Source organism: Amblyraja radiata, chromosome 37, assembly GCF_010909765.2.
Source record: "Amblyraja radiata isolate CabotCenter1 chromosome 37, sAmbRad1.1.pri, whole genome shotgun sequence".
NCBI classification, from domain to species: Eukaryota; Metazoa; Chordata; class Chondrichthyes; order Rajiformes; family Rajidae; genus Amblyraja; species Amblyraja radiata.
Window position 1 is genome coordinate 6,999,430 of NC_045992.1, and position 24,194 is coordinate 7,023,623.

At 45.2% G+C, this 24,194-nt stretch overlaps 1 protein-coding gene across 2 annotated transcripts in view; it reads right to left on the reverse strand.

The window, feature by feature from the left end:
- The window catches only part of cdh23 (cadherin related 23), a 556,325-nt gene that overhangs the window by 182,469 nt on the left and 349,662 nt on the right, over positions 1-24,194 (reverse strand). For both annotated transcript variants that reach the window (XM_033012745.1, XM_033012744.1), the window contains exons 23-27: positions 22,917-23,062; positions 21,534-21,753; positions 20,386-20,538; positions 16,388-16,501; positions 9,064-9,212 (exon numbers count right to left, since the gene is read on the reverse strand). In XM_033012745.1, the coding sequence (XP_032868636.1) occupies positions 9,064-9,212; positions 16,388-16,501; positions 20,386-20,538; positions 21,534-21,753; positions 22,917-23,062 (782 nt within the window). The remainder of the gene's footprint in view (positions 1-9,063; positions 9,213-16,387; positions 16,502-20,385; positions 20,539-21,533; positions 21,754-22,916; positions 23,063-24,194) is intronic.

A 24,194-nucleotide genomic window follows, 5' to 3' on the forward strand; every position in this document is an offset into this window, starting at 1 on the left:
TATGGGAGTGGGTTCCAGAGGTGGATGTTCCCAGAGGTGGGGGAGGGAATTCCAGAGGTGGGGGGTGACGGGGCAGGTCCTTTAGATGGGGAGAGGGGGAAGAGGGGAGGGGTGGAGGGGAGAGGCTTCAATCACTGAACCAAAACCCACAGAACCAATGCCAGTTGCCCAGACGTACCCTTTCCCTACGAAATGTAAAATTTAAGATGTCCCAGGAACTTCCTCCACATGGAGTGGAGCTGGATCCATTAATGGGGATAACCCCGACATATACACACAATCAAAAATAACACTGAAGGCCTGTTTCAAATGGATGGACTATTACATGAAAAAGGTCTTTCTCTTCCGCAACAGTGCTGTGAAATCTACACTTTGCTATGATAATAAGCACAATATGTCCTAAACGAGAGGCAACGATCCAGCTCTCAATGGCTGTAAAGACCATGCATAATTTACCCATCATTTAGTTGAACTCACTCAACCAAGAGAACCATCCCCCTCAACGACAGGTAACTGTTCAATTATCTTGTGGATACTAATCCCTTTTTACAAACCACACTTCTGAAATCCAATTAGTTGGCCTTCATAAATGACTGAACCATAATCCCAGAAACAGAATCACACAAGCACCCGGGGAGAAATTAAATATTCTCTTTGTCGCAACGGGGAGGTAGAATTTCAGCTGTCCCTTTGAGCTGTGTGTGGTGGGCTTACATACTTGGTACAAATTCCTTACTAATACTTCAACAACTATTTGCATTGAAATACTACTGTCAGTCCAGTAAAATAAAATGGGGAGGAAAGTTGAATCATAAGAAATATTTCCTCCCCGACTTTATCCATGCTGACTGTCATGTTCATCTCCATTAATCCCACTTGCCCACTTTAAGGGGCTGTCCCACTGTACGAGGTCATTCAAGAGCTCTCCCGAGTTGGTCAGCACGTGGTCAGCACGTAGAATGTATGTAGGGGGTACGTCGGCGCTCGGGACGTCTCTTAGCGGCTCGTAACGCTAACGGCAGGTACGCTCGTGAAGACTCGTGAAGAATTTTCTGTGAAAAATGTCCGCGAGTGCCCCGAGTACCTACGAGCGGCTATTACAGTAATTCTCCGAGTTCGAATCAGGGGAAACTCGGGAGAACTCTTGAATTAGCTCGAACAGTGGGACAGGCCCTTTAGCGTACATTCTTCCGAATACAAAAGATAGGCACAAAAAGCTGGAGTAACTCAGCGGGACAGGCAGCTTCTCTGGAGAGAAGGAATGGGTGACGTTTAATGAAGGCCTGATGAAGGGTCTTGACCCGAAGCATCACCTGTTCCTTTTCTCGAGAGATGCTGCCTGATCCGCTGAGTTACTCCAGGCTTTTGTGTCTGCGGGCAGGTGGGATTTGTGTAGATGGGGCATGATGGTTTGGTGTGGGAAAGTTGGGCCGAAGGGCCTATTTCCACACTGTATGACTCCGTGACTCAATCCTATCTATGCACATGTGTATGGAAAGAGGGATGGCTGGAGGTGGATGGGGTAAGATCTTGTGATGGGCTTTAAGGATGGTAAAGTATGGAGGTGGGTGTAGAGTCCGTGTGAAATGGGAAGTGCAGAGGGCGTGTAGTGATTCAACACCCTGTGACCTGGGGGGGGGGGGGGGTGGGGGGGGGGGGGAGTAAGTATTGCCGAGGGAACCCCAAGGGGCAGATTGTTTAGCAGCTGAACTCCATGTGCTGCATTTAAACATGAATTGAAATGAGTCAGCTTCCTGAAGGTCGGATTTGAGGGAGAAATAAGAATGGAAGCATATAATCTCAACTGACAGCCAACAAAAGGTACCTGGAGCAATTTGAAATGACAGTGAAAATTGCTTACTCTCAAAGTCAAAATGGCAATGGGAATGTGATTATCGATAGCTGGTCATGCAAAGTAGATACAAGTCAAATCTGAAGCGACCTGGATACATATCTGGGCAATAACCGGGCTGTGAGTCCATTTGTCACTTTTCGGAGCTCCTTCACAATTGACGTGTGCTAACAACACATACAACAGGACAGTATGGGTACAGGCCCTTCAGCCCACAATTTATGTACTGAACATGATGCCAGGTTAAGCTAATCTCCTCTGCCTGCCGTAATACCTCCATTCCCTGTATATCCACGTGACTCTCTAAAAGCCTTTTAAACGCCGCATAACATCGACACAAAGTGCTGGAGTAGCTTGGATTGAAAATCTGACGGGAAGTGTTTGTTGAACTGTTCCTTAAACTCTGGGTCGGTAAGTGGAATGTCATTCTGTGCTGCAGCATACACAAGGGGTTTAATGTTTGACAAGATGAGTGTTTGTTCGGGGTGGGAGATTGCAACCTTCACGTGTTTCGACGAATGCAATCAATCTAGTGTGCACAATCAAATAAGATCAAATAAAACAAGTTGTCCTTCAACTTTAGGCTGTGCATGCCATACGCAAGAAGAAGAAGAGGTGTTTGTTTCAGGAGCAACTGTGTTTACTCACCTTTTATAGGAAGGCATGTATTTGCCATGGAAAGCGTTCTGGGAATGGTTAGGTGTATGAAGGAACAGCACATGCTTTGGAAAGAACTGCAGATGCTGGTTTAAATCAAAGGTAGGCACAAAATGCTGGAGTAACTCAGCGGGACAGGCAGCATCTCTGGAGAGAAGGAATGGGTGACGTTTCGGGTCGAAACCCTTCTTCAGACTTACAATACAATACAATATGGTTTTATTCGTCACATTGCACATAAAGTGCAAGTGAAATAAAAGTTAACTTCAGGGAGAACGTGCAAACTCCGTACAAACAGCACCCGTAGTCAGGATCGAATCCGGGTCTCTGGCGCTGTAAGGCAGTAGCTCTACCGCTGCGCCCCAGTGCAGCACCGTTTATTCTATTACAGGTGCACAACCTTTTATCCGAAGATCCAAATAACGAAAACCTCCGAATAGCGGCCATTTTTTCGGTCCTTGAAGAAAGGTCCTTGAAAACATTCACCGAGGGCGGCCCGCAGAGGTGACAGCGGAACCTCCGGTCGGTCCTCGAAGAAAGGGGAACTAAATCCCCATTCATAAAAGAGAAGGTGAGGGTATATTACGCGGGAAGGTTCATAATTGACAATATGCTGCTGCCTGCCCGCTGAGTTAAAAAGCTCCCACGGTAGTGAGTCTTGCGTGGGAACTTTTTAACTCAGCGGGCAGGCAGCAGCATATTGTCAATTATTAACCTTCCCGCGCAATATACCCTCACCTTCTCTGTTATGCAGCCAGCAGCAACTCCAGCCCAGCCCCGCTCCAACTCCAGAGGAAGCTGATGGTGTGCAAGGTACGTCTTGTTCTTGGGGTGGCGGATGAGGGGGCGCAGCTCGGGCTGTGGGCAAACTGCCACTTGTCGCCGTAGCGGCCCATCAGGGAGCGGATTCCTCTGGAGTTGGAGGGGGAGGGGGTATTGTGCTTTTTAGACTGGTGGGCAATCACTTCCAAAGTTCTGCCCACACAGTCAGTACACCTCTCCTACACTGCATTTCATACAAACATTTATTCTGCAAGAAAAAACTACATTGAAGACACAAACTCGCGACCGAGTAACTGCCAGGATCGAGGCGCAAACTCGCGACCTAGCTCGGGGATTCAAGAATCCCCGAGCTAGGCCGCCTAAGGGCATGTAGCCCCGCTAGGGTGACATGAGTGCGAGAGGTGATTCAATGCTGCGGGCACATTTACAAATTCAGGAATTCATTCAACACACTGCATTTCATACAGACATTTATTCTGCAAGAAAAAACGACATTGAAGACTCAAACTCGCGACCGAGTAACTGCTGGGATCAAGGCGCAAACTCGCGACCTTGCGGATATGAGCCGAGCACTCTACCACTGAGCCAGCCATTAAAATCTACGCTAAAAAAATTCCATTCCGAAGACCGACAAATTCTGAATTACGAAAAGTGTCTGGTCCCAAGGCTTTCGGATAAAAGGTTGTGCACCTGTAATAACAAATATTTTGGACTGGGTCTGTGGAAGTTATGCTAAAACAAGCTGTACACTTCCTGCAACTTATGATCCTGTTTATTATTTTTTTTCCTGGGTGTTTTTAATCCGAGGGAACGCCGCAGTGCATATCATCAGAAACAGCACAAGCCGTGAATTAGGTGGAACAAAATATTCCACAGAAAGAATTAACAGAACTGGCGGAGGACTGAGTCAGTACCTCCAGGGAATAAGTGCAAGATGACAACTTCAATCACATTTTGAGTGCACTAATCCAGAATCATGACCATGTCTTAAAAATTTAAATGATCGTGATTTCTGGTAAAGGTAGGTTGCCGAGTGTCAGAACATTTGAAACAACACTGGAGTCAGGGTACGGCACCACCAGTAATCATTTAACTGTGTCGAATTGAACATGATTCTACTGCTCGAAGACTGTCAACATTACGATGCACAAATATGTATATGACAAAAAGTGGATATGAGTGGAAGACTTGCACTCCAAACACTTGGACTACATTGCTGGATGAATCCTCACTGAAGTCTTAAAGGATGACACAAAATGCTGGAGTAACTCGTCGGGTAAAGCCCCTGTCCCACTGTACGAGGTAATTCACGGGTTCTCCCGCGTTTTCCCCTGATTTGTACTTAGAGAATGTCCGTAGTGGGTCCGTCGGAGTTCGTGGATGTTTTGTAGCGGCTCGTATGAATAAAAAGTAACAATTTTTTTAATCACGAGTATTTTTTTACTTGTGGACATTCTTTACAGGGATGAAAAAACGTCACGAGTTTACCGGATGTCCCGAGTACCTACCGTTAGCATTACGAGCCGCTACGAGACATCCACAAACTCCCACGGACCCGCTATGGGCATTCTCCAAGGTCGAATCAGGGGAAAACTAGAGAGAACTCGTGAATGAACTTGTGTAGTGGGACAGGGGCTTCAGGCAGCATATCTGGATAGAAGGAATGCGTGACGTTTCGGGTCGAGACCCTTCTTCAGACTGAGAGTCAGGGGAGAGGGTGACACAGAGATATGGAAGGGTAAGGTGTGAAAATGAGACATCAAAGGGGACAAAAGTCAAGGAAAATATGGAATAGATCATTGTTAGCTCAGGGAAGATTGACAATGAAGCACACAGCAATAAAATGATATCAGGGGGACAGTCAGATTGATCGGAGAACTGGGAAGGGGGAGTACAAAGGACTTACTTGGGAAATATGTACATGCACGTACATATTTTCTCACTATGGTAAATACCACATTACCATTAGTCTACTCCAGTTCATTTAAGAAAGGAGAAAAACATTTTTACTTCCATTGCAATTCATCTACTGAGTCTCAAGAGTCTCAAAACACTTTGCATAAATGTAATTACTTTGAAGTCTTACAGGGACCATTAAGTAGTTCAATGTCATTAAGCTGAACATTTTGTACACTGTAAAGGCTTAAAGTCAAATGAACGACCAATTAGAATGTTTAAGGCATGTTTGTTAAGCAAAGTGTAGTGGGCAAAGGACCAAGGACTTCAGCTTTTTTTTTAACCAGTTCCATGGAAGCCTTCACTTATTCTACTGAAGAGGGTGACAGACCCCTGATCTTCACAGACCCCTGACACTGCAACGCTACTTCTGCACTGCACTGCAATTATAGCCTGGCCGACTTAGAGGGTGGCGCAGCGGTAGAGTTGCTGCCTTACAGCGGCAGAGAACCCGGGTTCGATCCTGACTACGGGTGCTGTCTGTACGGAGTTTGTACGTTCTCCCCGTGACTTGCGTGGGTTTTCTTCCGAGTGCTCCGGTTTCCTCCCACACTCCAAAGACGTACAGGTGTGTAATATAATTGGCTTAGTATAATTGTAAATTGTCCCTAGTGCTTGTAGGACAGTGTTAGTGTGCGGGGATCGCTGGTCAGCATGGACCTGGTGGGATGAAGGGCCTGTTTCCGCGCTGTATCTCGGAACTAAACTAAACTCATCACCTCTTGAAGCCCCATTGTTGGGTCTGAAGCAATAACACTTCAGCCATATTAATTAGAAGGGAACATTAGTCAGGCCACAACTTGGGTACTGTTTATATTGCTCGTCACTGCACTGACCAGGACAAGGCAACAAGAGAGAGGGTGCAAGAGTTACCAGAGTTGGCGAACTACAGTCTGAAGAAGGGTTTCGGCCCGAAACGTTGCCTATTTCCTTCGCTCCATAGATGCTGCCGCACCCGCTGAGTTTCTCCAGCAATTTTGTCTACCTTCGATTCTCCAGCATCTGCAGTTCCTTCTTAAACAGTTAAAGGGAAGTCAGACACAGGAAGTTTCATTAACTCAGCGGGTCAGGCAGCACTTCTGGAGAAAAGGAATGGGTGATGTTTCGGGTCGAGACCTTTCTTCAGGCTCGACCCGAAACGTCACCCATTCCTTTTCTCCAGAGATGCTGCCTGTCCCGCTGAGTTACTTCAGCATTTTGTGTGTATCTTCTGTGTACACCAGCAGTTCCTCCCTACTCATAAACTGGATGTCTGCAGTTCCTTGTGTCTATATTTTCCACTCAAGGCCCCACAGGTCCTTCCCACTGTGTTATCTATTTCCTCCAACCCAGATTTTGTTGCCTTTCTGCAGGTGTTAGGAATTAGACGTGCAGGGCACAACCTTATTTGCTTGTCTGATCCTGGCCACGACCAACTGTACACTAAATCCTGTCTGCTTAAACATTTCAACAGGCAGCCATTGAGCAGTGGCCAGATCTAACATGCGGAGCAAACATTGCACACGTTGGCAGCAATTAATCGCATAGTGCAGATCAACTGAATTGGGTAAAGGATCAATGCATTTGTTTGGTCGACACTGAATTCCCAATGATCGACATTGTATGGAAAAATAACATACTAAATCCATCAAAATAGAACAGTAAAAATCTGAAAGTGGACTGTCGGAGAATGGGGAAGGTTATTCTGCTCCAGATGGGAAGTGGTTTTACAACCATTATTCAACCTGAAGCTCTGAAGTGTTAAGGGCCTGTCCCACTTGGCCGTCATCTATGCGACAGGCCGGTAGTGACTGACGCCACGACGGTAGCACGTGTCATCATGCGTCCGCACAGCCGTCTGGAGCACGTGACGTCATTTGAAGATAGACACAAAATGCAGGAGTAACTCAGCGGGACCGGCAGCATCTCTGGAGAGAAGGAATGGATGATGTTTCGGGTCGAGACGTCTCCCATTCCAGAGGTGCTGCCGGTCCCGCTGAGTTACTCCAGCATTTTGTGTCTATCTCCAATCGTCTTGGCCCCGCTCAGGGAGTAGGAGTGGGGGCGGATCCGGATCCGCAACGGCCGTGAGCCCCAGGCCGAGCTCGGCGATCGTTTGCCTGCTTCTGCTGCTGTTGGAGGTGAGACGTTGCTCTGCGCCAGGGTCTTGGGCCTGTCCCACTTTGGTCGTCAGTTACGTGACAGATTTTGTTCAGGACGAAGTCCACACTCCTCCACACCACTCCACACTCCTCCACATCATTCCACACTCCTCCACATCATTCCATGCGCCCGTCCCGCGCTACCCACGCGCTAGCAGGTCACGTAATTGGCGCGAGAGTGACGGCCAAGTGACAGGCCCTTCAATTATTTGTAAAGGAATTTACCAATGTTTTTGCATGGCTGCATCAACATCTCAACCTGCTGAGGGAGTGGATGTCTCGATGAAAACATTTCACAACTTCAAGGTGAAGCATCAGCAAGGGTAAAGAAATAGACCTGTCCCATCTATCAATGATTTTGATCACCACTGAAGCCTCGATCCATTTCTGCTTTGTTTTGATTGATAATTCCGGCCTAATCTGCACATTTCTTCAGCACATCACATTGTCAATGTTTCTCAAAGCACTCTGCAGTCTTTTCAGACTTTAGAGAAACAGCGCAGAAACAGGCCCTGCGTCCCACCGAGTCCGCGCTGACCAGCGATCACCCTCAGCGCCGGATTTAGATGAAGAGAGGCCCTAAGCTGTTCCACTTGTGAGGCCCCTACCAATCCCCTACCCCCACGACTAGAGGAAGGTGGTCCACCAGATTGATACCGATTTGCAGCCGAGCGTGGCTAATGAGATGAGTGGCTGGAAAGCAGCGCTGTTTATTTATTTATTTATTTATTGCCAGTGCTAGTGTCGAGTTATCGGCTTAAAACACTATTATTCTGAAATGGAGGGCAAGGAAAATTACTGAAGGGTTGTTTAGAGACTACAGTGTGTTGTGACAACATATGTGAGAAAGGCCTATGACAGTGTCAAAAATAATATACACCTAGCTGGGCTCTAACTTAATTTTTTTTCTCTGTTGTCAGCTGGGCAACCTTGGCAGGTTTTTAAGTCATTTAAGACGGCTTGCATGATGCGTGCGATAATGTGCTTGGACGAAGTGCATAGTTACCAGTCGGAATTATGCTCAATGAAGCATTCACATATTATTTCCGCTTCAAATAAAGTCACAAACTAAACATATTCACCAATCAAGACATGATATATACCACAATGACATGCAGCAAAATTATAATACAGTAGCTCAACTCTTTTTACATGTTGCAACAAATGCTATTTCTATTATTTCTTTCCACTTCCAAACATAAATGTGGTTGGATTATTCAGTGTATGATCAACCTCGGTGAGACCAAGCGCAGGACAGGATCGAACACAGATCTCTGGCGTGTGAGGCAGCAAGTCTACCAGCTGTGCCACTATATTTTGTTTTCCAACACACAAAAAATTATACGTTGATAACTTTGGTTACTAAAAAAATGAAAATATCAATTTTCAGTCTTAAATCTCCAAGTGACTGCCAGGGACTAGTTGTAATGGAATTTACCTATGAAACCTGGCGACAACCTACGACAGCATCTATGACACCTGTCGATAACTTACAACAGCAAATATTGTCGCCACTGCCGCCGAAAATCTTTCAACATGTTGAAAATGTTGTGGCAGTCGCCCAAAAAATCGCCTGAGTGGGACAGGCCCTTATCACACACACAAACGTATTGTTCCTTTATGATCTAGATTTCATCTCCCATTGTGCAGGTAACAGGCTTCAGTCTAACTCACCCGTAGCACGCTAGTGGACTTGGTGATGTTCTCAGGGACATTGGCCTCGTAGGTGTTCTGCAGGAAGATGGGGCGGTTGTCATTGATGTCCATCACAGTGACGTACACAGTGGCCGTCCCCGTCCTTCTGCCTCCAGCGGGACCATTATCTGTGTGAAGATTGGTTATGGTTTATGATTGTCACCTGTACAATGAATAACTTTCTTCAACACACGCTATCCAGTAATATCTTACCATGCACGAGTACAATCAAACCGTAACATATGTACAACAGGTAGGGGAGAAGGTGTAGATAAAAATAAGTGCGAGGGCTCAACAAGGTAGGTTGGAAGAACGGGACTACACCCTTAGATTACGAGAGTCAGTTCAGTAGTGTAATAACAATGGGGAAGAAGTTGTACCCGTGTCTGATGGTACAAACTCTCAAGTGGGTGCAAGTGGTCCTTGATAATTTTGGCTGCTTTCTCATGACAGCGTGAAATATAGATGGAGATGATGGTGGCGAAGGCCGGTTTATGCGGTGGACAGGGCTGCACCCACAACTCTGCAATTTCTTGTCATGGGCGGAGCAGATTTTCTCACACATTTTCACCAACTCAAATTGCCTTTCTCTAACTCTTTCCATTGCAAGTTTCTAAATGACCTCTTTACAAATGTACCTCCTATTTTTCCTCAGCCATAAAGAAAATTCAGACTCCAGACCATCCACAACGTTTCATTGAAAGTTTGTGAACTTAGTGAACATCCACTCATTCCTGCACCTTTCGAATATTCCCAAATATAAAGCAGCCATTTACTTCCTCACCTCAGCAGGAATGCACTTGGGAAAACTAAAGTGGATGGGGATTATTTACCAGGGAAGTGAAAGAGATCAGAATTCCACTCGCTAATATTACAGACACGGATAGTTAATGAGCTTTGAGGGAGTTATCTTGCTACCTTGTTCCGCAGTGCAAAAATGATGAGAATCAACAGGATATTAAAGACATACTGTAGATTCATACAGTACAGAAACAACCCCTTCGGCCCAACTTGCCCAAGATGCCCCATCCATGCCAGTTCCATCTGCCTACATTTGGCCCCTATCCCTCTTAACTTTTCCTATTCACCTACCTGTCCAAATGTCTTAAATGTTGTTATAGTACCAGCCTCAACTCCCTCCTCTGGCAGCTCGTTCCATAAACCCACCATATTCCTTGTGAAAAAGTTGCCCCTCAGGTCCTGCCCTGAATCGAGTTCTGAAAATGCAGCACTTGGCACATCTGCATTAAATCTCTAAACCAATCCTCAGCCCACTTGGTCAGCTGATCAAGATCCTGCTGTGACTTTTGATAGCCATCTTCGCTCTCTACGATACCACCCGCTTTGGTGTCATCTGCAAACTTACTAATCATGCCATGTACATTCTCATCCAAATCGTTGATATAAACAAATAGCACCGATCTCTGAAGCACACCATTAATCCCAAACCTCCAGTCGGGGAAAACAACCTTCCACCATCACTCTTGTGCTTCCTTCCATGAAGCCAGTTCTCTGCTCAGGTCACCCAGCTCTCCCTAGAACCTGTTTTGGGCCACCTTGGCTCCATAAACTCACCCCCCGTGAACCCCTCCCCTACTCAATAAAAAGCATTATTCAGAATAGCGGTTTGCACAACCCACTAAGGAAGATAATGACACAATAACATTCAAAAACAGGAGCAATTAATTGCACATTTATTCAAAGTCCAATTACTACTTTCGTTTAATTAATTTAACAAAATTAATGAACTTCATCCCATGATACCAGCTTTTCTGATACTGATACTCATTTAGCTAGTCTTAGATACCAGAATGGTGGCACAGCGGTAGAGTTGCTGCCTAACAGCGCCAGAGACCCAGGTTCGATCCTGACTACGGGTGCTTATCTGTACAGAGTTTGAACTTTCTCCCCGTGACCTGCGTGGGTCGTCTCTGGCAGCTCCATTTTCCTCCCACACTTCAAAGACATACAGGTTTGTAGGTTAATTGGCTTGGTTTAATTGTAAATTGTCCCTAGTGTGTGTAGGACAGCTTTGGCACACGGGGATCGCTGGTCAGCACAGACTTGGTGGGCCGAAGGGCCTGTTTTGGTGCTGTATCTCTAACACATTTAGTAACTACCTCACTGTTCCGGCAATTTGCAATGCGATGGACGGGCTTGATGATGTGTCACCAGTTTCTCAACTTTGAGAAGTTTCATGAAATACTATTTAGCAAAAGAGTGCGCGTTTTTAGAGAGAAGGTCTGTGGATTGCACGGCAGAGAAATCAAGGGCGTACTGACTGCTCTCTCGCCTTATGCCTGGTCCACCCCTCTTCATAAATCCATGAATCATAGGTGCAGATGTAGGCCATTCAGCCCATCAAGTCTACTCCGCCATTCAATCATGGCTGATTTACCTTTTTCGCTCAACCCCATTCTCCTGCCTTCTCCCCATAACTACTGACTCCCGTACTGATCAACACTCTGTCAATCTCTGACAAGAAAATACCCAATGACTTGACTTCGACAACTGTCTGTGGCAATGAATTCCACTGATTCACCACCCTCTGACGAAAGAAATCCCTCTTCATCTCCTTCCTAAAGATACACTCTTTTATTCTGATCTGGTTCGAGACTCTCCCATTAGTGTACGGGTTCCCAACCTGGGGTAAATTTACCTCCAGAGGGTAAATTTACCTCCAGGGGGTAAATTTCGCCTACCTAGGGGGTAAATTTGTTGATTCTGGATTTGTACATATTTTATTGTCATTGACTGACTGTGTTTGGTTCTGGTATACCGGTATCTGTTCATCATTAGTTGTTCATAAATAAGTGAAATAACATTGTTATGGTGCTATTAAAGTTGCCAGGGGTAAACAGGACAAAATAAAATTGGGAACCTCTGTACGAGTGGAAACATCCTCTTGCCTCTTAACGCCCCCCCCCCCCCCCCCCCCACAGGAAATGCCACAGCCCTCTTTAGGAACCACTGCTCGGGAGGGAACTACTGCAAGAATTAAGAATGAGCAGAAGTAGATCCATTCTAAATGAATCAGGAAAGTTCAGTCACGGCAGCAGCAACAAGACCAAACAATAATGATTTAATTACAAGAAACCGCATCTAAAATGTGCTAAAACTCACTGAGTGTGAATGCAGTGAGTAATTCTTTGCAAATTATTGCTGAGGCAGAAACCTCGTCAAAATAAATTTTGCTCAAGAAATGAGCATTGAATGAAGTGGAGAGGAAAGAAGGAATGGATATCAACGCACGGAGACAGATACCGCTGATAAGACACAAAATGCTGGAGTAACTCAGCGGGACAGGCAGCATCTCTGGAGAGAAGGAATGGGTGACGTTTCGGGTTGAGATAGACACCGCTGTCGATTTGATAGGCTGAATCCCCTATTTTAGACACTGAGAAGCCTCCAATGCATTTCTCACAATGTCAGGCTTTTGAGGACAGGCATAGCTACACTGATCAATGCAGCAATGCGTTCTTGAGGTAAATGAATGCTGTCACAAACAAACACGCAGCATTTCAAGATAGTTATACTGCTGGCAGTAACAATTGGGGGTATAAACTTCTTTTATTTCAAGTAGATTTGCTCTCTGTTAATTCTGAATATCTCTCTTCAAAGAGTTACATGAAGAAATGATTTTGTAAATCACAACATTAAGAGTGAATGTGTATGTTATATGATCTATTTCTCCCATAGCAACCCAGAATAGCAAAGATGAACTGAAAGTGTAGAAGGTAGACAAAAATGCTGGAGTAACTCAGCGGGTGAGGCAGCATTTATGGAGAGAATGGACAGGCGACGTTTTGGGTCGAGACCCTTCTTCAGCATTTTTGTCGACCTTCGTTTTTTCCAGCATCTGCAGTTCTTTCTTAAACGTAAAGTGTTGGAGTAACTTAGCAGCATCTCTGGAGAAAGAAGGAAAGGTGACATCTCAGGTCTGAATGGGTACTGAAGGAACTGCAGATGCTGGTTAATATCGAAGATAGACACAAAATGCTGGAGCAACTCAGCGGGACAGACAGCATCTCTGGAAAGGAATGGGTGACTTTTTGGGTCGAGACCCTTCTTCAGACTCTGCGTTTCGGGTCGAGACCCTTCTTGAGACTGAAAGCAAGGGGCACTTTGTGTTTATCTTTGGTATAAACCAACATCGGCAGTTCTTTGATTCTACACCTCAACCCAGAATGCCCCCACCTCAGTCTGTAACTATTTCTGACAAAATTCCAGCAGTTGGTAGTTAATTCCAACCCCCCACCCCTGACCCCCCAAGGAATCTGTTGCCATGTTGCAGGACAACCTCCTGAACTTACTGGCGTGAACCCCCTTCACTAAATCCGTGTGGCTTGGATTAATTTGGAACAGTTAAGGGTTTTGCTCCATTTACAAGTTTACAAGGAGTTTCTAAAGGTCATGAAGAATGTCACAAAGGGTCTAAATTATACTTGTCCGCCCGCATGACTCTCCCCTGTGCAGTCTGCCTGAACCAATCCCTTCAATGTGACCGGAATTAAACTAAGCACAAAGAGTTCAAACTGTACCACCAGGGAGAAATCATGGCCGGCATTTGACTGATCATTGCCAAGCACACAATTGACCAGAAACGTAGCCAAAATCAAACTTAACTTGTGCAAGACACAAACTTTAAAAAAATAATTTCCTTGCTAAAAATTATTCTGTTCCCTGATGGGTCATTATGACAACACTGATTTTTATTAATAATAAACGTCAAAGATAATAATAGAAAAAATAAATCTGACTTAATTTGGAAGGATGAAAGCAGTCAGCAGAAGAGAATTCATGTCAGATCAGATCAGCCCTTGGTTTGATAATCTAAGGCTGTCATCAATTCAAATAACCTTCCTCGCTTCCATTCCCGACTTCTGACAACGCTGAATAAAGTTAGGCTCATTCTTACTTAAAGCCTCGAATTAGAGAAAATGAGTCACTGTTTTCTCAAGTATTTTCAAATCATGCGCCAATCCTGAAAGGCTGAGTTGTCGGTTCTCAATCTTTAATTGGCCTCTCTGCCTGACGCATTCTCACCTTTGAGTCATAAGGTGGTGGGTTCAAGTCCCACACCAGATCTTTACAAGGTTAACCGTCTCAATGCTGGCACTACAGTGTGCCACATGGTTACAGGAGCTATCTTTCAGTTTGGAATTAAAAATAAGCTTCTGCCTGCCTACAGATCACAAGGAATCATTTTGACGAAGAGCTAGAAGTTGATAGTACAACTATATTTATCTCTCTGACCATGTCTGTACGGTGGCGCAGCGGTAGAGTGTTGCCTTACTGCTGCAGGGATCAGGGGTTCGATCCTGACTACGGGTGCTGCCTGAATGGAGTTTGTACTTTCTCCCTGTGACCACGTGGGTTTTCTCCAGGTGCTCCGGTTTCCTCCAAAGATGTACTGGTTTGTAGGCCTAATTGGCTTGGTAACATTGTAAATTGTCCCTGGTGTGTGTTCGATAATGTTAGTGTGTAGTGATCGCTGATCGGCACAGACTCGATGGGCCTGTTTCCAAGATGCATCTCTAAACTAAAGTCACCAAGAAGGATTCTCAGGGTCATTATTACATTGCGCTTCTGGGACCTTGCTGTAAAGTGGTTCATTGGGACATGAAAGGTGCGACAGAAATTCAAGTTATTAATTTCTTTGCAGTGGCTACAACTTCCAACATGCTGTAGATGGACACAAAGTGCTGGAGTAACTCAGCGGGTCAGGCAGCATCTCTGGAGAACGTGGATAAGTGACCTCAGATAGAAGGGTCCCAACCCGAAACCTTACCTATCCATTTTCTCCAGATATGCTGCGTGACCCACTGTTACTCCAGCATTTCTGCTACAAACAAGCATCTACAGAGCCTTTGTATTACATTTCAAAAGTGCTGCTTTGGTTGTGAAACACTTCATGGCATGAGCAGCACAACAGGGCACTCGGTTACCACCTGGTCTTCTGGAGAGATGTGTTGCATTGGCCTGCAGTGTTGAGCTATCCAGTTAACTAACCTTCCTCCACCTTAACTCGACTATTTTCTCTGGAGTGCACATGTAGAAGTGTGCTTGCGTCTAAATGTGGGGTCTTATACCCAGACATGACTCTGCTCGAGCTGATCTGAGTCCAAGCGTTGGTGGGTTTTCCTATGTTCACCTTGACCTGTCTACAAGTCTCAGATGTGTAACTGACTCATGGTGATGCTGGGTGGGTCGGCCTGAATCGGGCAGGTGGATGGACTGGGCAGGCATGAGCCAACTCCAATGTTTTGTCCAGTTCGCAACTACACTGGTTGGATGCTGTGGGGTCGGACTAGCCAGCCAAGCCTGAAGGCCAACATAAGGCATGCATTCAATGTTATTTTGAACTCTGTTCTAAAGTAACTCTGTGCGCAGGTTCCCGTTAATCACTTTACCTTTCGGCACCACCATCATTCATTTACAATGGGAAGATGCTCACAAAATGCTGGAGTAACTCAGCGGTACCAGCAGCATCTCAGGAGAGAAGGAATGGGTGACGTTTCGGGTTGAGATTATTCTTCAGACTGAGAGTCAGGAGAGAGGGAGGCAAAGAGATATGGATGGGGAAGAAGTGAAAACACAGATCAAAGGGGGCGATGACCAAGGTAATGTAGAATGGGACACTGGGGAGGAAGAGAATTGACACGACTAGCATGGGAATTGATGTTGAAGTATTAAGTGCAAAGGAACACATAAGAACAGGTATTAGAGCTCTAGCTGAATGTTGATCAAAGGTTCTGTAAACTTAAAATAAAGTGGCCAGTGGGAATCAAGGTAAATGAAAAAGCCAAAAATGCACCATATCCTTTGTAACTTCGAGTTGCCACAAATGATTTGAATTGGATCACTGTTAGAGCAGCAAGGAGAAAGCTGCCGCAAACAGCAGTAAATGACCTGCTAATTTGGTTTAGGAGAAACAGGTATTGATCAGAACAGTCAGAAGAGCTCTTGTAGTCCAATATTTAAGTAGTAATAAGTCTCAGAAGCGTTTGCGTAATTAAATAACTCAAGGAGTTTGACAGGTGACCAAACCGTTAGGATTTGAGGATTGTTTTATCGGAGTAGTGAGAGGTGAAGAGAGAGAGAGACAGAGGTTTATGAAGGAAATTGCAGTCAAAAGGGCCTTGGTAGCAGAATGTTCCATCACCACTGACACAGCAACTAAAACCAAGGACAATTAAAGGGCGAAAACTGGAGAAAGACAGGCTGAGATTCTATGTTTTGATCTCTTTAAACAACCAAAATACTGTACGTCCATTTGTAATGGCTCAGCTTAGCTCCTCACCGATAGCTTCCAAAATCAGTGTGTAAGAAACTTGAGTTTCTCTGTCCAGGTTCACCACAGTTCTGACAATTCCGTCTCGAAAGCCAACGCTGAATTTTCCATCGTTGTTTCCACCTGAAAGATAACTTTGCATTATTTTTTTTGTGAGATGGACGTGTTATCTTGAGGCCACAAATCTGACAGATTAAACAGGACAGGTCTCATTTCCTGCACTGTAAAGGGAGAGATGGGGAGTTGATGCAACTTGCTTCACATGAGAACACTCAGAGCATTTGTACGCAGTCTCCCTTTGTAGCTCCAGTTAAATCCAATGCCCGCAGACATTGAAATGAGCGCCACATCATCGTAGAATAATATACCAGGGGAGGCCACTCAACTCTTCATTTATTTGGGATGCAGAATGTTGAATGTGTCCACACAGCATCCACTGTGCACCAATGGTGGAAGGAAAGAATGATTAGCATGGTGGACAAGGTACAAACTGAGCGAGCTGCTTTGTCCTGATGGTATCAAACTTCCCCACATTCACGCAGACAAGTGGAAAGTTATAGGAGCAGAATTAGGCCATTCGGCCCATCAAGTCTGCTCCGCCATTCAATCATGGCTGATCTATCTTCCCCTCTCAACCCCATCCGCCTGCCTTCTCCCCATAACCCCTGACACTCTTCACCGTGCTCCCGACTTGGAGAAAGGCTCTGGAGCGTCAGGAGGTGAGCCATTCACTGCGGGATAACCAACTTTAGAACTGATCTTGTAGCACTGCATTGATGTGGTCAATCTAATTGGGTTGCTAGTCAATGGTGGTCACCCAGGATTTGACGGAGGAGGACTCTGCATTGGTAATGCCAATTAATGCCAAGGGTGGGTGGATAGACGTTGTTTGTGATGGGCCATGGATGCTTCTTGTCATGTAACAGCCAGACCCTAATGTTGTCTAGAATTGCTTCGTTTAGCCCGAGGAATGGGGATTATTCACAGGTGACTTCATGGCAAAGCCAGAATCTAACGTGCATTTCTGATTGCCCCAAAACAGTAAGGATGTGAAAAAGGGGCCAGAGGAGAAGGCTCTTTTACCAGAAGGCTGCACGGATTAGTGGCTATATCAAGAGTGTTTTATTGTCATGTGACCTAGATAGGACAATGAAATTCTTGCTTGCTGCAGCACAACAGAACATGTAAACATAGTACATAACGGGAGAAGATAAAAAGTTCAGTGTGTGTATACACATGCAGGCATATTCAATAAATGACAAATATAGTGAAACAATAATAATGAGTTTGTTGCAGTTCAGAGCCTATTTGTTGTTGTGCTTAATAGCCTGATGGCCATTACTACAAGGAGAGGTGGGACAGACTTGGAATGTTTTCTCTGGAATACTGAAGGTTGAGGGGACATCTGATGGAAGTTTATAAAATGATGAGAGGCATAGGTTGGGTAAACAGTTAGAACTTTTTTCCGAGGATGGAAATGTCAAATACCAAGAGGGCAAAGCTCAAGGTAAATGGGTAAAGGTTTAAAGGAGATGTGTGGGGCAAGATTTTTGATTCTTAAACAGAGGGTGATGGGTGCCTGGAATGTGTACCCGAGGATGGCGGTGGAAGCCGATATTAGCAGCATTTAAGAGACTTTTGGTTTGGCTTGTGGCTCTGCAGGGAATGGAGGAATATGGATGTTTAAGAAGGAACTGCAGATGCTGGAAAATCGAAGGTAGACAAAAATGTTGGAGAAACTCAGCAGGTGCAGCAGCATCTATGGAGCGAAGGAAATAGGCAACGTTTCGGGCCGAAACCCTTCTTATGGATTATATGCAGGTAAATATGAGTTGCTCTTGATATCATGTTAGGCACAGACATTGTGGGCTTAAGGCCTGTTGTTGGGCTGTAGTGTTCTATGTTCTATTATGAGCAGAGCATGTAGGTTTTCAGGCCCAGAGGAATCATTCATATTCAACAGTCTGAAGGAGGCAGTGGAGGTTTATACTGGTTGAGAAAGTTCATTTTATGCTTGGCTTTGTAAATAAGGGCACTAATACAAAAAGAAATGTCATAATAATCCTTTTCGCATTACACTTTCAGAAGAATAGAACATTGTGGGGAGCTTTATGTAGGTGATAACAATGATGAAGGGCATCAGTCGTGTGGTGAAACTGGAGATGCAATGATTGTAGTTGGAGAAGAGGAAGGCTGGCAGAAGAGACATTAAAAATATTAGGCATGAGGACGTAAGTGGAGAAACTGTTTCTTCTCCTAAATGAGATCAGGGATCACATATAGACAAAAGCTCCAGAGGAATATGTATTCCACAGTTAATTCCACACACAATTTTCACAAAGCAACTGGATGCTTATTCAGTTATTGGGGAAAACAGTGGCGTGCAGTGACATTTAAGAGGCTTTTTTTGATAGGTACATGGATATGCAGGGGACTGAGGATTAATGATTGCATGCAGGGAGATGGGATTAGTTTAGCTTGACATTATGTTCGGCAGAGACATTGTGGCCCAAAGGGCCTGTTTCTGTGTTCTATTTTATTTCTATTCTATGTCCTATGTTTTAAATGTTACTAATATGGCTTACAACGGTGGCACAGCTGCTGCCTTACTGTGCTTGCAGCGCCGGAGACCGTGGTTCGATCCTGACTACGGGTGCTTTCTGTATTGAGCTTGTACATTCTCCCCGTGACCTGCGTGGGTTTTCTCTGAGATCTTTGGTTTCCTCCCACACCCCAAAGACGTACAGGTTTGTAGGTTAAATGGCTTGCTATAAATGTAAATTGTCCCTAGTGTGTGTAGGATAGTGTTAATGTGCAGGGATCGCTGGTCAGTGTGGACTCGTTGGGCCGAAGGGCCTGTTTCTCTGTTGGATCTCCAAACTAAACTAAACTACTGTAAATCTATTGGAGTTAATCCTGCGCCATTCAATCTTCTCTAGTGCCGTCTCCTTCTATGTTTGTGACCTCTGGCTCTTTGTGAAGTTACACCTACGTACCACTGTGAATATACCCGTAGCATGCACCAGGATATGTTTAATGGATGATAGTAATTCAGGAAACATGCATTCAATTTTACAAAACAAAATCTTCAGCAAACACTGGATTACTTTTGAAGTGCAGTCATTTGTTTAAATTAACACCAGCAACCAAATTATGTTCAGAAAACAACCATAGGTGTTTGTCAGGCAACAGAGTGAGTTAATGTCAGAGATTTTGGGGAGAAGGCAAGAGAATGGGGTTAGGCAGGAGAGATAGATCAGCCATGATTGAATGGTGGAGTAGACTTGATTGGCCGAATGGCCTAATTCTACTCCTATCCCATATCACCTTATGATGCATTATATCTGTAGCCGGCAGGCCAGGCAGCAATTTTGAAGGGAGGGGCAGAGCTATGAATTCAAGTCAATAAGCTTTCAATGGTAGTAAGACTTCAAAATGAAAATCATTGTTGAAAGATTTTCAGGAACGTAACCTGCTAGTCCCTTCACTCACGTACAAATAAATCATCTTCATATGTGCCTGGTTACTACGCTGGCCTTTAATCTAAATTTAGTTCAGCTTAGTTTTATCCCGCAGTTATAGAGTCATAGACTCTTACAGTGTGGAAATTGCCCACACCAGCCAACTTGTCCCATCTACAGAAGTGTAGGTGAGCGAGAATTGGCTTTCTTTGAATTACATTCCATGACAAGAAAATGATTGCCTCTAAAATCTCCCCCATCACCTTAAACCTTTGTCCCCTAGATTCCACTACTCTGGGTAAAATACTGTATATTTACCCCCATCTATTCCAGGTGTCTCTTCTACACTACCTGCCTGCCTTTGGTCCATATCCATCAAAACCTTTCCTATCAATGTACCTGTCCAAGTTCATTTAAACATGTTGATTAAAACTGGTGTGCTGGCAAACAATGGTGCGGACATGGATGTTGCAAGACAGGCCAAAGATTTTCAGGGCATTGCTCTGTGGCTAAACTTCAGCTTTGTTGGTTTTGCCAGGCACGCACCTGTGATGAAGTAACTGAGCTCAGCGTTCAGGCCAGCGTCTGCGTCGGTACAGTTGAGGTGAACGACCACATAATCCCTGGGCACGTCCTCCAGCAGAGAGATGCGGTAAACAGCTGGGTGGAACGTCGGAGTCTCGTCATTCATGTCCATCACTGAAAGAACAAACAAGGCCCGTGTTCCAAAATGAGGACTCAGCAGAACAAATTCACTATTAACCAGGCGTGAATGGGTTTTTGGAATTCGAAAGCCCCGCTTCCGAAACCTCCCCTATGTATAAAAGGTTAGAAGCATGAGAGTGCACAGTCACAGTCTGAAGAAGCACCTCGACACAAAATGTCACCTATTCCTTTTCGCCAGAGATGCTGCCTGTCCCGCTGAGTTCCTCCAGCATTTGGTGTAAAGCAGCATCTGCAGTTCCTCCTACAAATTGTACACTCACAACTCTGGCTGTTGAATATCAATTGGCTGAAACAATGTTCTTAACCACCCTGTCTGCCTGTGATGCCACTTTCAATGAAAACTAAGTACCTGCACTCCGATACCCCTCTGCTCGACAACACTCCCCAGATGCCCTGCCATTCACTGTATAGGACCTGTATAGGTAGTGGATAGGGTGATAATCAAGTGGGCTGGAAAGATTTGAGCTTCTTGGGTGTTGGAGCTAGGCTCACCCAGGCAAGCAGAGAACTTTCTTTCGCATGTCCTGACCTAAGCCTTCAATGTGGAGCAGAGATAATAATAATAATAATAATGGATGGGATTTATATAGCGCCTTTCTAATACTCAAGGCGCTATACATCGCATTATTCATTCACTCCTCAGTCACACTCGGTGGTGGTAAGCTACTTCTGTAGCCACAGCTGCCCTGGGGCAGACTGACGGAAGCGTGGCTGCCAATCTGCGCCTACGACCCCTCCGACCACCACCAATCACTCACACACATTCACACACATGCACACACAGGCAAAGGTGGGTGAAGTGTCTTGCCCAAGGACACAACGACAGTATGCACTCCAAGCGGGATTCGAACCGGCTACCTTCCGGTTGCCAGCCGAACACTTAGCCCATTGTGCCATCTGTCGTCCCGATGATGCAGTGTTTAGAGTCGACTTATTACTGCAGGATGCCCAGGACTGTTGCTGCTTACCTCTTACAGTCAGGGTGCTGGTGGAACTCCTCGGCACTGCTCCTGCATCACTGGCTATCAACCGGAGGTAATACTCGGCTATCCTCTCTCGGTCTAGCACCACCGTGGAGGTGATCACGCCCGAGCTGGCGTTTAACACAAAGTCCAGTCGGGGCATGCCCACTTGCATTGAGTACGTGACCAATCCATTCAACCCTTCGTCTGGATCCAGCACCGATACCTGTGGGCAGAGTAAAGCAGCATTGTGTTGAAGTAAACTGAACAGAAACAAAACGTGGAAAAACTAATGATGGTCACTGGCGCTCAAGCAAGGTGTTTTCTCACAAATGGCGAATGGGAACTAAGAATTGGGAATTGGAATGGGGATATTTCTCTCCCGCCTTGAGAGGAATCCATAAAACATCAACGTCAGAAGATGTAAAGGTGACAGAAGCTATTTCTTCCATATTCATTCATTCGTTCCCAGCTATGGATTTTACTGGAAATGACGAGATTTATTGGGCGTTTCTAACTGTTGTATTGAACCGATGGGCTTGCCCGGCCAGTTCAAGGGGCAGGGTCATATGTGGGTCAGTCCAGGTAAGAATCTTCACTGGCTTTGCGAACCAGATGATTTTTACAACCATATGGGTTACCGCCAGAAGCTGCATTTAACTCTGGATAGAATTAAATGAATTTGAGTTTGACAGCAACTGTAGTGTAATCACTAATTCAGGCATCCAAGCAGTTGATCCAGACATATGGATGTTGAGTACAGTAACATGACCACGATGTTTCCAATAAATCATTCAACTGTGGCAAGGGCAATGTGCATCACACTAAGTATATGAGTGCTTCTAAACTAGTGCTGCATTCCCGGCCTTCAATAGATTAACATTTAATTTATTCAGAACTGGGCTTAGTGTGGTTTGACTGTGGTTTTAATCAAAGATCAAGGAAAGACTTAAGGGGCTGTCCCACTGTCTGAGCTAATTCAAGAGTTCTCCCGAGTTTCCCCTGATTCGAACTCGGAGAATTACGGCAATAGCTGCTCGTGGGTACTCGGGGCTCTCGTGGACATTTTTCAACATGTTGAAAAATCTTCACGAGCTTACCGGGTTTCCCGAGTACCCGCCGTTAGCGTTACGAGCCGCTAAGAGACGTCCCAAGCTCCGACGTACCCGCTACGTGCATTCTACGTGCTTACCACGAGTTTTATTTATTTTTTTAACTCGGGAGAGCTCTTGAATGACCTCGTACAGTGGGACAGGCCCTTTAGCCCAGTCCACCCCAGTCACTAGAGAAATGTCTGCCCTCTCGCTTTCCTCTCTGAAACAGGGGAAGAAACACACGCTCCACATTGTAAAGTGGAGGTGGCTTTGCACGCAGGTCTAAAAAAGCTACCTGGAAAATGGACGAGTCTATGGGTAGACCCTCTCGCACTTCAGCGGTGAATGGTAAATTTTGGAAAGCTGGGTCGTTGTCATTGAGATCCAACAAGCTGACGGAAACAATGGTGCTGCTGCTGGCTTGGAGAGCTGGCCTTCCCTCTGCAATGAAAATAACACGGATCAGGACACCAAGCTTACCGGCTGCATTTAAAACAGTCTGAGCTCGTGAACGGAGGCTTGGGGCAATGGGAGCTGTAATTTGGCTGAGCCCTGCGATTTTCATTGGAAATGGACCACGATCAGTATATTATTGCTGGCCTGAAGAAGGGCCTCGACCCCAAAACTTCATCCACTCCTCTTCTCCAGAGATGCTGCCTGACCCCGTTGAGTTAATCCAGCATTTTGAGTCTATCTTCGACCTATTATTACATCTGTTGATCACCATCAAATACTACAAAGAGCAAGTTATTTTAAAACTGTTGCTATGTGCACATAAATATCCTGTAAAGAGCCAGAGGTGCAAGATCAGTCCGAGCCCTTCATGCAGGACTATTGAAGATCTAAATGTCTGCTTTGACTAATGCTGATTTTGCATCTCGTCGCTGTATGTGGTGTGTGTGCATGTGTGGTGTGTGGTGTTTTCTGTGTGTGTATGCATGCGTGTGTGTGTGTATAACAGATATTGAAAGTGACTTGCACGTACAATCTCTAAACAGGCAGATGTGCAAACAAGGAAATGCAGATGCTGGTTTACAAAAGAGACACAAAATGCTGGAATAACTCAGCGGACAATGTCTGGGGAACATAAATAGGTGATGTTTTGGGTCGGGACTTCTTGAAACTATTGGTAGAATAAATAAATTCAGGAATGTCATGGGCTGGGATTAACAAAATCAAAACCATTGAGGCTGTGAATAAAAAGATTGAGAGCGAGTTTTGATGGTGCTTGAAAGAATTGGATTGGGAATTAGAAACATAGAAACATAGAAACATAGAAATTAGGTGCAGGAGTAGGCCATTCGGCCCTTCGAGCCTGCACCGCCATTCAATATGATCATGGCTGATCATCCAACTCAGTATCCCGTACCTGCCTTCTCTCCATACCCTCTGATCCCCTTAGCCACAAGGGCCACATCTAACTCCCTCTTAAATATAGCCAATGAACTGGCCTCGACTACCCTCTGTGACAGGGAGTTCCAGAGTTTCACCACTCTCTGTGTGAAAAAAGTTCTTCTCATCTCGGTTTTAAAGGATTTCCCCCTTATCCTTAAGCTGTGACCCCTTGTCCTGG